Source organism: Clupea harengus, chromosome 12, assembly GCF_900700415.2.
Source record: "Clupea harengus chromosome 12, Ch_v2.0.2, whole genome shotgun sequence".
Classification (NCBI taxonomy): Eukaryota; Metazoa; Chordata; class Actinopteri; order Clupeiformes; family Clupeidae; genus Clupea; species Clupea harengus.
The window spans coordinates 15,733,847-15,747,776 of NC_045163.1; the positions used below are offsets into that span (position 1 = coordinate 15,733,847).

At 40.3% G+C, this 13,930-nt stretch overlaps 1 protein-coding gene across 1 annotated transcript; it reads left to right on the forward strand.

Moving 5' to 3' along the window:
* Nucleotides 1-3,284: 3,284 nt before the first annotated feature.
* LOC116222969 (myosin heavy chain, fast skeletal muscle-like) lies at nt 3,285-13,148 on the forward strand. The gene is made up of 37 exons (XM_042709330.1): nt 3,285-3,488; nt 3,582-3,725; nt 3,823-3,979; nt 4,098-4,125; nt 4,232-4,349; nt 4,447-4,539; nt 4,629-4,692; nt 4,784-4,882; nt 4,972-5,075; nt 5,195-5,333; nt 5,726-5,844; nt 5,946-6,095; nt 6,193-6,363; nt 6,449-6,749; nt 6,847-6,917; nt 7,009-7,096; nt 7,181-7,298; nt 7,431-7,554; nt 7,657-7,793; nt 7,998-8,253; nt 8,379-8,621; nt 8,717-8,893; nt 8,974-9,119; nt 9,231-9,321; nt 9,412-9,801; nt 9,971-10,097; nt 10,183-10,301; nt 10,394-10,590; nt 10,697-10,880; nt 10,968-11,133; nt 11,267-11,391; nt 11,501-11,809; nt 11,925-12,128; nt 12,223-12,348; nt 12,436-12,606; nt 12,699-12,803; nt 12,890-13,148. Exons 1-37 carry the CDS (start codon nt 3,285-3,287, stop codon nt 13,076-13,078), a joined length of 5,754 nt encoding a protein of 1,917 aa, XP_042565264.1. The 3' UTR covers nt 13,079-13,148.
* The last annotated feature ends 782 nt before the right edge of the window (nt 13,149-13,930 follow it).

Below are 13,930 nucleotides of genomic sequence, written 5' to 3' on the forward strand. Positions count from 1 at the left end.
TAAATAGCTGCCTGAGCATCATACAGAACTGGGTGCTGAACAGGGGGATCTTATTTTGTTTTATGCTCATCAACTGTCATGTAGGGATCTATTGTAACACAATAAGAGAACACAGTTACAATTAGTGTACGTCTACCTTCTTTCTCAAGGCAATTTATAATTGAATATATACAGTGGTATTCCTCATCACATCCAGCATCACGGCCATATTGGACATACCGGCTCTCAATGCAATTAAAACGCTATTTTTACAGTTAACAAATGGTATTTAACAAATGCTGAAGCTTATCTTCAATGACTACCAGCTGTGACACAGGGATGCTTATTTTAGGAATCTCTGGCTAATGTTGCTGGTCAAGGTTGTGTCTTTGAGAAAGACAGCTGTCCTGTGTTGCAAGAATCTCCAGGGCTGGCCAGCATTGTTAGGAGCATTGGAGCCCTTGATCTCAAAACATCAACCTTTTAACATAAATAATAAATAACAATACAATTATTACTAATAAAACAAAAAGTGAGGCTTCACAAGATCTTATCAATTTGACCCATGACACCTGAGTGACTTTTCCTATCATGTTGTGAGTGTGTTGCTACTGCAGGCAAGGTCAAAATCTCCCCATAACACAGAGATGGAACAAACATCTTGTTTGTCTTTACCTGAAGAAGTTTAAAACTTAAATATTTTTAAACCCGCTATTTCAAACTTGAGTTTCCTCCTAATAGTAAACAGCAACCGTTAAAGGTCCTTTGTAGTTATTGGTATTTTGTTCATACAAGCTTCCTTCTTCTTCATTCTTCACTCTTGTACATAAGTTTAACTTTATTTGGCAGACTCTTGACGCTGATGACCGTGACCATTGGGCTCAATTATAATACCTATGTCTGCATATGTGTATATAAGACATTCTTTTAGAATACCTAATTGCATTCTCTCATTATGCCTGCTGTCCAGCCATGGTTCTTTACAGCCATGGTCATTGCATCAGAAAATGCCAATTCGTCTGACTAGTCTGATCCTCACTAAAAGTACATATTTTGGTCCCCTCCTTTAAGTCTCTTCAGCATCACCTTTGTACAACAAGTTTGCTAATTGAACAGTTTTTGCAAGTATATCCACACGTCATCATTGTGACATTAAGGCAAAGAATGCCAATGCTGACATATATGATTGCAACAGCCTACATCGTGGGTGATTATAGGTTGCAAAAGTGGTGAAATTACTACACTAGGGAAATGCAACACAGCAGTTTGGTCTTCAACATAAATGAGGTATCACACACTGAAATAAATATGAGAATGATTTATTGATATGTTTCAGCTATGGAGTTGGAAGCGGGTTGAGCATACTTGAAAAGTCACCAGAAGAAACACCCCTAACAGATTCACATGCTTCCTCTAGAAAAGGTCACAAAACTCAGGAAGCATACTAAAGGGAATATTGTTTTTTTGTAACACCTGTAACATAAAACATGTTACTGCTTTTATGTTACAGTTGGTAATCATAAAACAGAAACTTTGCAATTTGCAGCGAGCAAGTCGTTCTATGCAGAGGCTAACTTAAGTAATGTTTAATATTGACTGCAAAAATACTATCTGTTTATACTAGTCTGTTTATGGACAAAATACGTCAGTTGATGGAGATAATTTCCAAACACTGTTAATGACTTAAGAATGTATTAATCAAGTGCCTTGTATTAATAATTACTTTGTATGAATCATGTGCTTATGTAAGCAGGAACATGGCTTTTCTGTGTTCCTGTGTGTGTACTGGCGCCACTTAGTCTGCATATGTGTAAGATCTACATGCGCAAGTGAAGGAACCTCTTGTCTATGTTTGGTTGAGCTCAGAGGTGATAAGGTGGGTCGAACTGTGATTGTTCAACCCTGCATAAAAATGTCATCCTTGCATCTCAGCAGTTAGGATGACACAAAGGGACCTTTAGTCGAGCGTGGCTATTCTTGCTGACGTTAGAAAGATTTATGGCGTCAGAGTTAGATACAGAGTTAGATAAATTAGATTAATCCTAAGTTTATAAACCCTGTGCGATGTGAGTGAAATTGCTTCACTTTCATCCCTGTGCTGTGAGTGAGCCCGATTGCAAGTGTTATTGAATAAATATACTCTACAACTCCGGAGTCCTGAGATAACTTGAGTGTGAATTTTCACCTATCAGTTGTTCATTCTCATTCTAGCTAGGAATCACATCAAACATTCATTCTTGTCTCTTCTGATTTAGTAAAATATAGTAGTAAACCAACAATCTTGGGACAACAAGCGTGAGGTAATGGTTAAATATATCAAACCACATCTATCAATCACGTCTTGCCTAATAAGGGCCCTGCTGAAAATAGTCAGAAAATAGCCGATATAAGGAGCTGCAGGGGAGCAGTGAAGGCAGCAGAAGACCAGGGGGTTCCAGTGTGCAGTAAGTCACTTGCTTCTCTAGTCACTGGTCAGGAAAAGGCTCAAGCAGTAGTTGGATGGCAAACACTGACTTTTAACTCTAAGATAATAGTTGACTTGTAAAAAGACTTGTAAAGTCATTTTTACTATATATCACATTTACTCATACCTCATGTTTAACTTTCTAACTTTGACTTTTATTTTAGAAGCTTCAACAACATCAAGAACTTCATCCGGTTTGGGGAACAGAAAAGGTAAGTGTGTTTTGAACTAGTCATAGTGATAAAGAGAGACAGATGACATATTCTCATCAAATCAAAGTATACCAGTATAAGAGCGAATAAGAACACACTGATTTACTCAGCATGTTGATGAATATAAATATGAATTTAGGAACAGATAACTGAACTTGTGACATAGTGTCATTTCCATACAGGGACCTCATATAGGACACCTGAAATGTGTGAAGTGTTGATTCATGAAGGTCCACGCGCAGCCTGTGGATCATTCATTTCATTGGAAAAAGCTGCTAAGTGACAGTATACATTCATTATGAATGATTTCATTCAATCGGAATGGAAATAAAAATAAAAATGGCATAGTCTAAGAATAGCAGATAAGACAAAAAATGGTTCAGATTGCTATGTTTGTCCTTGTTACATGTTTCTTAGTGTTTGTCTACTGACTGGATTGTCATTGTTAATTGTTGCCCTTTATGTAGAGGTCTTAGTTTAAAAAATGCTTCTGATCTATGCAGTAACCTGCAACCATGGGGGACGGAGAGATGGCCGTTTATAATAATTACTTCTAGCCTTTGTTGTACACTATTCTTTTTTTAAATGCATTTTTATAATCCCTTTCATTCATACAGTAACCTGCAACCATGGGGGACGCAGAAATGGCCTCTTATGGCAAGGCTGCCATTTACCTCCGTAAGCCTGAGAGGGAGAGGCTTGAGGCCCAAACCATACCCTTTGATGCCAAGTCAGCTTGCTTTGTAGCTGACAAGGTGGAGTTGTACCTGAAGGGTACCATCAAGAGCAGAGATGGCGGCAAAGTTGTCGTTGAAGTTCTTGACACCAAGGAGGTGCAGTACATTTAGCCAAGCTAAAACAATATAAAGAGGATTGTTGAATGAAATGTTGATGCATAATAAGTTGTATTTATATATTTACTTCAGGAAAAAACAGTTAAAGAGGATGAGGTTTACCCCATGAATCCTCCCAAGTTCGACAAAATTGAGGACATGGCCATGATGACCCACCTCAATGAAGCCTCTGTCCTGTATAACCTCAAAGAGCGTTATGCCGCATGGATGATTTACGTACGATTTTTGCTTTTTCTGAAAATAAAAAGAAGGAAAAACCTCTTCACCTAATTCACAACATAATTGGACTAATGTACGTTATTCCCTGTTTCAGACATACTCTGGACTTTTCTGTGCCACTGTGAACCCCTACAAGTGGCTCCCTGTGTATGACCAAGAAGTGGTGGAGGCCTACAGAGGCAAGAAGCGTATTGAGGCCCCACCACACATTTTCTCTGTCTCTGACAATGCTTATCAGTTCATGCTCCAAGGTAAGCTTTCATTTTAAAAGCTACTGAATAATATGATTGAATTACATATTTGTTCATGAACTAATTTGATAAAAAATGTAAGTGATTAATTTATCTAAAACTCCATTTTATCCCACAGACAGGGAGAACCAGTCTGTCCTGATTACGTAAGTGTCAATGCATGACCTAAAACTTTACATTATCTTCTACATAACCCTGTGGCACTCTTTTAATTGTGGTCTGAAAAATTGCAATATCTTCTGTTTGATCTAGCGGAGAATCTGGTGCTGGCAAGACTGTGAACACCAAACGTGTCATCCAGTACTTTGCAACAATTGCAGTCAGTGGTGGTGGTGACAAGAAAAAGGAGGCAGTGCCTGGGAAGATGCAGGTCAGACCCCTTACACATTTATGTGCTAATTATCATAAAGCAACACAAACATTCTCTTCATAACAACATATTCCTTGAATGTTTCTTCCACTTGCAGGGCTCTCTTGAAGACCAGATTATTGCTGCCAACCCACTGCTGGAGGCTTATGGTAATGCCAAGACTGTGAGGAATGACAACTCCTCCCGTTTCGTAAGTTCATTTGTCATTTAAACTCCGGCCTCAGTTCTGTAGTTATTCATTAGAATACATTTCTTACGATATAATTTTATCTTAAACAGGGTAAATTCATCAGAATTCATTTTGGCACATCTGGAAAACTGGCTAGTGCTGATATTGAGACTTGTAAGTATAATTATCCTGTGTTTGTAAAAATGTTTCATTATTGCTGCCTTAATTTTGTCAAATTTAAATATATTCTTCCCTACCTAAATAGACCTGCTGGAGAAGTCTAGAGTGACATTCCAGCTTCCTGATGAGAGAGGCTACCACATCTTCTTCCAGATGATGACCAACCACAAGCCTGAGATTATTGGTAGGGTTATTATTTTCAACCAATAATCAAAAAACATTACATGTAATTATGAATTTGCAACAACAAATTATTGTTTTCTCCCTCTACAGAAATGTGCCTCATCACAAACAACCCCTATGACTTTCCCATGTGCAGTCAGGGTCAGATCGCTGTGGCCAGCATTAATGACAACGAAGAGTTGGACGCCACAGATGTGAGATATCCATGAGTTTTTCTTGAATTTCAATAAATACAATGAGAATGACATTCTTAAAAACACTAATGATTAAAAATAATGATGCGCTTAATCTGCATTTATGCATGTAATTGCAGGATGCCATTGACATCCTGGGTTTCACTGGAGAGGAGAAAGTCACCATTTACAAGCTAACTGGTGCTGTGCTCCATCATGGCAACATGACATTCAAGCAGAAGCAGCGTGAGGAGCAGGCTGAGCCTGATGGCACTGAGGGTAGGTTTCACGATTCTCGGTTCCAATGAAGACAAACATGTCAAACTGATACTTCAACCTCAACATTTACATTCACATGTAAGCATTTACACTAGACTATATTAATATTGTTTCAACCCAGATCATAAGCTACAACATTAATGAGACAGGATAAGAGAGTTATTTCAAATATCTATGTTTATTTAAAGAAATGAATAAATGACATGCTAGTCTAAAATGAAGACTTAATGCAGGTTAGCTTCAAGAGCAATTGGCTACCATGTATTTTCTCAGTTGATTTATTTATGTTCAGCTCCCACTTTATGTTATACTCCATTATTAACTTAACTTAAAACTCAGAGAGCACCAAGTTGATACAAATAACAAATAATTAAATGCTTTGTCATTTATAGATGCTGACAAAGTCGGTTACCTCCTGGGCCTGAACTCTGCTGATATGCTGAAGGCTCTGTGTTACCCAAGGGTTAAAGTAGGAAATGAGTTTGTCACCAAGGGTCAAACTGTGCAACAGGTACTGTGTTACTCATAAGTAAGATATTATTTCCTGATATTATTATTAGTACATATTGACTGAATCAGGGATACTTAACACATTTGTATATATTGTTTTAGGTCAAAAACTCAGTGAATGCCTTGTCCAAGTCTATCTATGAGAGAATGTTCTTGTGGATGGTCATTCGTATCAACCAGATGTTGGAAACCAAGCAGCCAAGGCAGTTCTACATTGGTGTGCTGGATATCGCTGGCTTTGAGATTTTCGATGTGAGGACAACATTTAATATTTTTAGCCAATATTATGCATTTTTTTGTCACTGAAGTTATCTGGTCTCAAATAATGTATAATATCTCTCCAACACAGTACAACAGCATGGAACAGCTGTGTATTAACTTCACCAATGAGAAACTGCAACAGTTCTTCAATCACCACATGTTCGTTCTGGAGCAAGAGGAGTACAAGAAAGAGGGCATTATCTGGGAGTTCATTGACTTCGGCATGGACTTGGCTGCTTGCATTGAACTTATTGAGAAAGTAACTATCACTTAGTTATTTAACTAAAATAAAAGTTTTACATTATATCCATTTTTAAAACTAAGCCAATTATTTTCTTCAACAGCCCATGGGCATCTTTGCCATCCTTGAAGAGGAGTGCATGTTTCCCAAAGCTTCTGACACCACTTTCAAGAACAAGCTGTATGACCAGCATCTTGGCAAGAGCAATGCCTTCCAGAAGCCCAAGCCTGCCAAAGGCAAAGCTGAGGCTCACTTCTCCCTGGTGCACTATGCCGGCACTGTGGACTACAATGTTACTGGTTGGCTGGAGAAGAACAAGGATCCACTGAACGACTCTGTTGTGCAGCTGTACCAAAAGTCAGCAGTCAAACTGCTGCCTACCCTGTACCCAGCTGATGTTGAGGGTAACAAAAAAACGATATGAAATTGAAAAGCAAATACAGAAATATCCATTGTATTAGTTATATGTAATTACTGAATTCATCATTTGTATGTCAACAGAGAGTGGTGGTGGTAAGAAGGGTGGTAAGAAGAAGGGTGGCTCCATGCAGACTGTTTCCTCACAGTTCAGGGTATGCACTTTAATATCAAAAAGAAAATGATCAATCAATCAATCAGTCAATAATTGTATCTGAACCAAACTAAACAAAACTCCTTCAACAGGAGAACTTGGGCAAACTGATGACCAACCTGAGGAGCACCCATCCTCACTTTGTGCGTTGCCTAATTCCAAATGAAATCAAGAAACCAGGTAAAAGCCTTTTGGTGGTGAAGGATTGTCTTTCATTCCACGCCTTGTATTTCCTTGAAAATTGACTGATTTGTATTTTGACAGGTCTTATGCAGAACTTCCTGGTCATCCACCAGCTCAGGTGTAATGGTGTACTGGAGGGTATCAGAATCTGTAGAAAGGGTTTCCCAAGCAGAATCCAATATGCTGACTTCAAGCAGAGGTGAACAAAGACAGCAATACGTTATAAAACACACTTCATATATATATATACAGTATATATACAGTATATATATATATATATATATATATATTATATGGGGACAATAATGTATTTTTTTATTATTAACTACAGATACAAAGTGCTGAATGCCAGTGTTATCCCTGAGGGTCAGTTTATCGATAACAAGAAGGCTGCTGAGAAGCTCTTGGGATCCATTGATGTTGATCACACCCAGTATAAGTTTGGACACACTAAGGTAGAGAGGTTTCTTGCTCATCTATAATCTGTTGGTCATAAGTACAGTCAGGAGCATGGCTTTTTCTGTGTCCAGATACACATATTTTCCTTTATCTTTCAGGTGTTCTTCAAAGCTGGTCTACTGGGTACACTTGAGGAGATGCGTGATGAAAAACTGCTTGCCCTGGTCACTATGACCCAGGCTCTCTTTCGTGCATACCTGATGAGGAAGGAGTTTATCAAGATGATGGAAAGAAGGTAATATTTTTTTTCACAAGGATTAGGACATTTTACATGTTGCTATAGTATGAGTAGTATGAATTCAATTCTCCCTACTAAATAATAAATGCATTTGCGTGTGTTAAATTATTTTTATTTATCTCAAATATGGCAGAGAAGATTATAACACTGTCTACACAGTAAACAGAAGTATTGATTTCACAACCACTGCTTCTTTTGTAGAGATGCAATCTTCACCATCCAGTACAATATCCGCTCATTCATGAATGTCAAACACTGGCCATGGATGAAGGTTTACTACAAGATCAAGCCTCTGCTTAAGAGTGCTGAATCTGAGAAGGAGCTGGTTAGCCTGAAGGAGGACCATGCAAAACTCAAAGACAGATTTGCAAAGGTTGAAGCCAGGAAGAAGGAGCTTGAGGAGAAGATGGTGTCTATTGTGCAAGAGAGGAATGACCTGCAGCTGCAAGTATCATCTGTAAGTGTATAACTGTACACGGGTAACAATTCTTCATCATTGCAATATTCACATTACTAACTTGTCTGAGAATAATTTTTTCAATACAAATCAGATTTCATCCTTTCATCCTATATTTACTTTAGGGATCTGAGACTCTCAATGATGCTGAGGAGAGGTGTGAGGGTCTGATCAAGAGTAAGATCCAGCTTGAGGCCAAACTCAAGGAGACAACCGAAAGACTGGAAGATGAAGAGGAAATCAATGCTGAGATGACTGCCAAGAAGAGGAAACTGGAGGATGAGTGCTCTGAGCTCAAGAAGGACATTGATGATCTGGAGCTGACCTTGGCCAAAGTGGAGAAGGAGAAACATGCCACTGAGAACAAGGTTGGGATTTATGAAGGGCCGAACATCAATGTAGTCTATTGAAATGAAGGCATCTGAGATACACTGAACACTAACATAAAACTTTCTATGTGCAGGTCAAGAACCTGACAGAGGAGATGGCCTCTCAGGATGAGTCCATTGCTAAACTGACAAAGGAGAAGAAATCCCTCCAAGAGGCCCACCAGCAGACTCTTGATGATCTCCAGGCAGAGGAAGATAAAGTCAACACTCTGACCAAGGCCAAGACTAAGCTTGAACAGCAAGTGGATGATGTGAGTTAAGGGCCTGTCTGTGTAAAGAAAAGCACATATATCATTGTGCTACTTAATTACTTTATGCTTTGTATCTGCAGCTTGAGGGTTCCTTGGAGCAAGAAAAGAAGCTCCGCATGGACCTTGAGAGAGCTAAGAGAAAGCTTGAGGGTGACCTGAAACTGTCCCAGGAGAGTGTCATGGATCTGGAGAATGACAAGCAGCAGTCTGATGAGAAGCTGAAGAAGTAATTTAGAATTCTATTAGCAACTAATGATTCATGCAAACATGTACTCCTTTTTTAGTCCTTTTTTGTATAAGCAGCCATTAACAAATATTTTATTTTACAATTAAACAGGAAGGACTTTGAAACAAGCCAGCTCCTTAGCAAGATTGAGGATGAACAATCATTGGGTGCTCAGCTCCAGAAAAAGATCAAGGAGCTTCAGGTTTGTTTCACATCTTCAGTACCAAATAGTGTTTATTATCATCTGCCTGGTCTTTCTTAGTATCACTTATTTCTTTTTAACAACCAATAGGCCCGCATTGAAGAATTGGAAGAAGAGATTGAGGCTGAGCGTGCAGCTCGTGCTAAGGTTGAGAAGCAGAGAGCTGATCTCTCCAGGGAACTTGAAGAGATAAGTGAGAGGCTTGAGGAGGCTGGTGGTGCCACTGCTGCTCAAATTGAGATGAACAAGAAGCGTGAGGCTGAGTTCCAGAAGCTGCGTCGTGACCTGGAAGAGTCCACTCTGCAGCATGAAGCCACTGCTGCAGCTCTTCGCAAGAAGCAGGCTGATAGCGTCGCCGAGCTTGGAGAGCAGATCGACAACCTCCAGCGTGTCAAGCAGAAGCTTGAGAAGGAGAAGAGTGAATACAAGATGGAGATTGATGATCTCTCCAGCAATATGGAGGCAGTCGCTAAAGCTAAGGTTTGTGCCATGTATACCTAATGTTCTAGCTAACTCTAACTACAAACAATATCATACGGCAAACAATGATACAAAAGGTACATATTCAGTGCTGTCAAGTAAAATGGTAATAATTGCCACAAACATTTCTGACTTTTGTGTTGCTTATTAATTTTACTTTTACAAACAGGGAAATCTGGAGAAGATGTGCCGCACCCTTGAGGACCAACTTAGTGAGGTCAAGGCCAAGAGTGATGAGGGTGCTCGCCAGCTCAATGACCTCAGTGCTCAAAGAGCAAGATTTCAGACTGAGAATGGTAAAAATAGAGGGCATGTTTCTCTAGTTTCTCTATTGTTTTAATCTGTTTATCGCCCAGACATGAAACTTACATTTTTCATCAGGTGAGCTTGGCCGTCAGGTGGAGGAGAAAGATTCCCTGGTCTCTCAGCTGACCAGAAGCAAACAGGCATACACTCAGCAAATTGAGGAACTCAAAAGGCTGAATGAAGAAGAGGTCAAGGTAAAGAATATTACATAAGTAACCGACTACTACTTTAGATTACTGGCATCTTGTGCATCCATTTAAGACTATAAATACTTATTCACAAACAGGCCAAGAATGCCCTGGCCCACGCTGTTCAGTCTGCACGCCACGACTGTGACCTTCTGAGGGAGCAGTTTGAGGAAGAGCAAGAGGCAAAGACTGAGCTGCAGCGTGGCATGTCCAAGGCCAACAGCGAGGTTGCTCAGTGGAGGACCAAGTATGAAACTGATGCCATCCAGCGCACTGAAGAGCTTGAGGAGTCCAAGTATGTACCAAACAGGCAAAGAAACACATAGAATGTGGGTGTGGATTGTTATGTTGTCTACTAAAACCTGTCCACGTCCTCTAACTTAAATCGATTGCATTATCAGGAAAAAGCTTGCCCAGCGTCTACAGGAGGCTGAGGAGCAAATTGAGGCTATGAACTCCAAGTGTGCTTCTCTGGAGAAGACAAAGCAGAGACTCCAGGGTGAGGTTGAGGACCTCATGGTTGATGTGGAGAGAGCCAATGGTCTGGCTGCCAACCTTGACAAGAAGCAGAGAAACTTTGACAAGGTAATATCTCTTATACATTATTGAGATGGGGAAATTGAGGAAAAGTTGTATGCAAATCTTTTGTAAGACACAGAATGTTTCTCAAAGGTCCTGGCAGAATGGAAGCAGAAGTATGAAGAGGGTCAGGCAGAGCTGGAGGGTGCCCAGAAAGAGGCTCGATCTCTCAGCACTGAGCTGTTCAAGATAAAGAACTCCTATGAAGAGGCCCTTGACCAACTAGAGACTCTGAAGAGGGAGAACAAGAACCTCCAACGTGAGTGAAGATGAACAAAAAGACTAATAGCTTGCACCTATATTCAGGAACATTGAAAGTATGTTAAAAATAATATTTTAACTGTCCTGCAGGGTAGATGAATATTTATAGTATTTTAACTTTACGCCTACAGAGGAGATCTCCGACCTGACTGAGCAGCTGGGTGAGACTGGAAAGAGCATTCATGAGCTGGAGAAGGCCAAGAAAGCTGTTGAGTCTGAGAAGGCAGAGATCCAGACTGCCCTCGAAGAGGCTGAGGTAAACCAAATCCAAAAGGATAGAGGCGTTTTATACACCATAAGTAACTCCTCAGAAATCACGTAATTGATCATAAGGTTAAATCCTGTTTATTTTGTCATATTAATAGGGAACTCTTGAGCATGAGGAGTCTAAGATTCTCCGTGTCCAGCTTGAGCTGAACCAGGTCAAGGGTGAGATTGACAGGAAGCTTGCAGAGAAGGATGAGGAGATGGAGCAGATTAAGAGGAACAGCCAGAGGGTGACTGACTCCATGCAGAGCACTCTGGACTCTGAGGTCAGGAGCAGGAATGATGCCCTGAGAATCAAGAAGAAGATGGAAGGAGACCTCAATGAGATGGAGATTCAGCTGGCCCACGCTAACCGCGCGGCTGCTGAGTCTCAGAAACAACTGAAAAATGTGCAGGTTCAATTCAAGGTCAGTAATGCTGATACTAGTATGGATTAGTAGGATCCTTTGTGGTCTAAGGTAACCTGCATTACTATTCTGTTGGATGTACAATAAGTATCTCTTTTCATGTTTTTTCTGTTAGGATGCCCAACTGCACCTTGATGATGCTATCAGAGGACAGGAAGACATGAGGGAGCAGGCTGCCATGGTGGAGCGCAGGAACGGCCTGATGATGGCAGAGATTGAGGAGCTGAGAGCTGCCCTGGAGCAGACAGAGAGAGGCCGCAAAGTGGCTGAGCAGGAGCTGGTTGATGCCAGTGAGCGTGTTGGCCTCCTGCACTCTCAGGTAGAGAATAAAAAACGTAAAATACGTAAGATACGTAAAACAAACAGTTTCAGCGTGAAAAATATAACCAAGGTTGTTTCTTTCTCCACACTAGAACACAAGTCTGCTAAACACCAAGAAGAAGCTTGAGGCTGACTTTGTTCAGGTCCAAGGTGAAGTTGATGACATCGTCCAGGAAGCAAGAAATGCTGAGGAGAAGGCCAAGAAAGCCATCACGGATGTAAGTAGTGTCTTCTTTTGAAATTGGGTATATTCAGAAGTAAATATGTAGTTTGTGTTTGAAACTCATTATTTTACCATTATTTAGGCTGCCATGATGGCAGAGGAGCTGAAGAAGGAGCAGGACACCAGTGGTCATCTGGAGAGGATGAAGAAGAACCTGGAAGTCACTGTCAAGGATCTGCAGCACCGCCTGGATGAGGCTGAGAACCTCGCTATGAAGGGTGGCAAGAAACAACTCCAGAAACTAGAGTCTAGGGTAGGCAACAAAATATACAAGTGAACAAACTTCCCAAAAATCATACACTGTTAGAGAATGTTGTCATACATGTAAATATTCTTCGTGTTAAGGTTCGTGAAGTGGAAAATGAACTTGAGGCTGAACAGAGACGTGTTGTTGATGCTGTCAAGGGAGTCCGCAAGTATGAGAGGAGAGTCAAGGAGCTCACCTTCCAGGTACCAAAATCTCTTTTCACTCTCTTTTGACTGTCAAACTCTTAAGAGGACAAAACAGGGTTTGATACACTTTATTTTCTCTTTAGACTGAAGAGGACAAGAAGAATGTTACCAGACTTCAGGATCTGGTTGACAAACTGCAGCTGAAGGTCAAGGCCTATAAGAGGCAGGCTGAGGAAGCTGTGAGTATTTATTTTTTATTTTTTTTATCTCATATGCTGGAAAAACTCACTTGGCCCTTTTATTACAAGATTAACATGTTTGGTTTGGTTTAAAAACAGAATTTATATTCAATATATATTATATTGTATATTCAATGAACACATTTACTTAACATAGGAGGAACAAGCCAACACCCACCTGTCCAAGTGCAGGAAGGTTCAGCATGAGCTGCAGGAGTCTGAGGAGCGTGCTGACATTGCTGAGTCCCAGGTCAACAAGTTCAGGGCCAAGAGCCGCGATGGTGGAAAGGTAAAACATATATTTCACATTTTAGTTTTTTAATTTGTGAAGTTGTGTATAATTTCTTGGCTTTACATGTAATGAAATGGATGTATTTTCTGTGTTCTCTCTCCAAGGGCAAAGAGGCTGCAGAGTAAACCCTTTGAACACAAATCACTTTCATTTGGATTAATAACCAGATTACTGTGACCATTCTGTAACTATGTACACAATGTAATAAATGTATGGAATCTGAATATTCTTGTTTTTGTTGTTATTTTTGTATGGTTGGATTGTAAGGATTGTATAGAGGCCAGTTTACTGTGTCTGTTGAATCTGCAGAAACCATATGACAGAAAATACTTTAAAAAGTTAGAAATAGATAATGCAGAGAGTTTAGCTAGACTCATCTAAATAGCCTACTGTGAGGGACTGGACGGTCACCGCACGTTGTTTGGGGATGTGGCGACTGGACTGGCTGGTGAAGTGTGGAAGAACCGCGCACGAGATGGTGGTGGTCATAAAATATATATATATATATATATACACACACACATTTATTTACAAAGGGCTCTAGCACCCCGAGACATGTGCCCAACCATAAAACAAACACATACCGGCCGTACTCACAGGTACTGCAGTCCTATGCACCCTGGGCACCTGCTTGTCCTACTTAGGTCCAATCA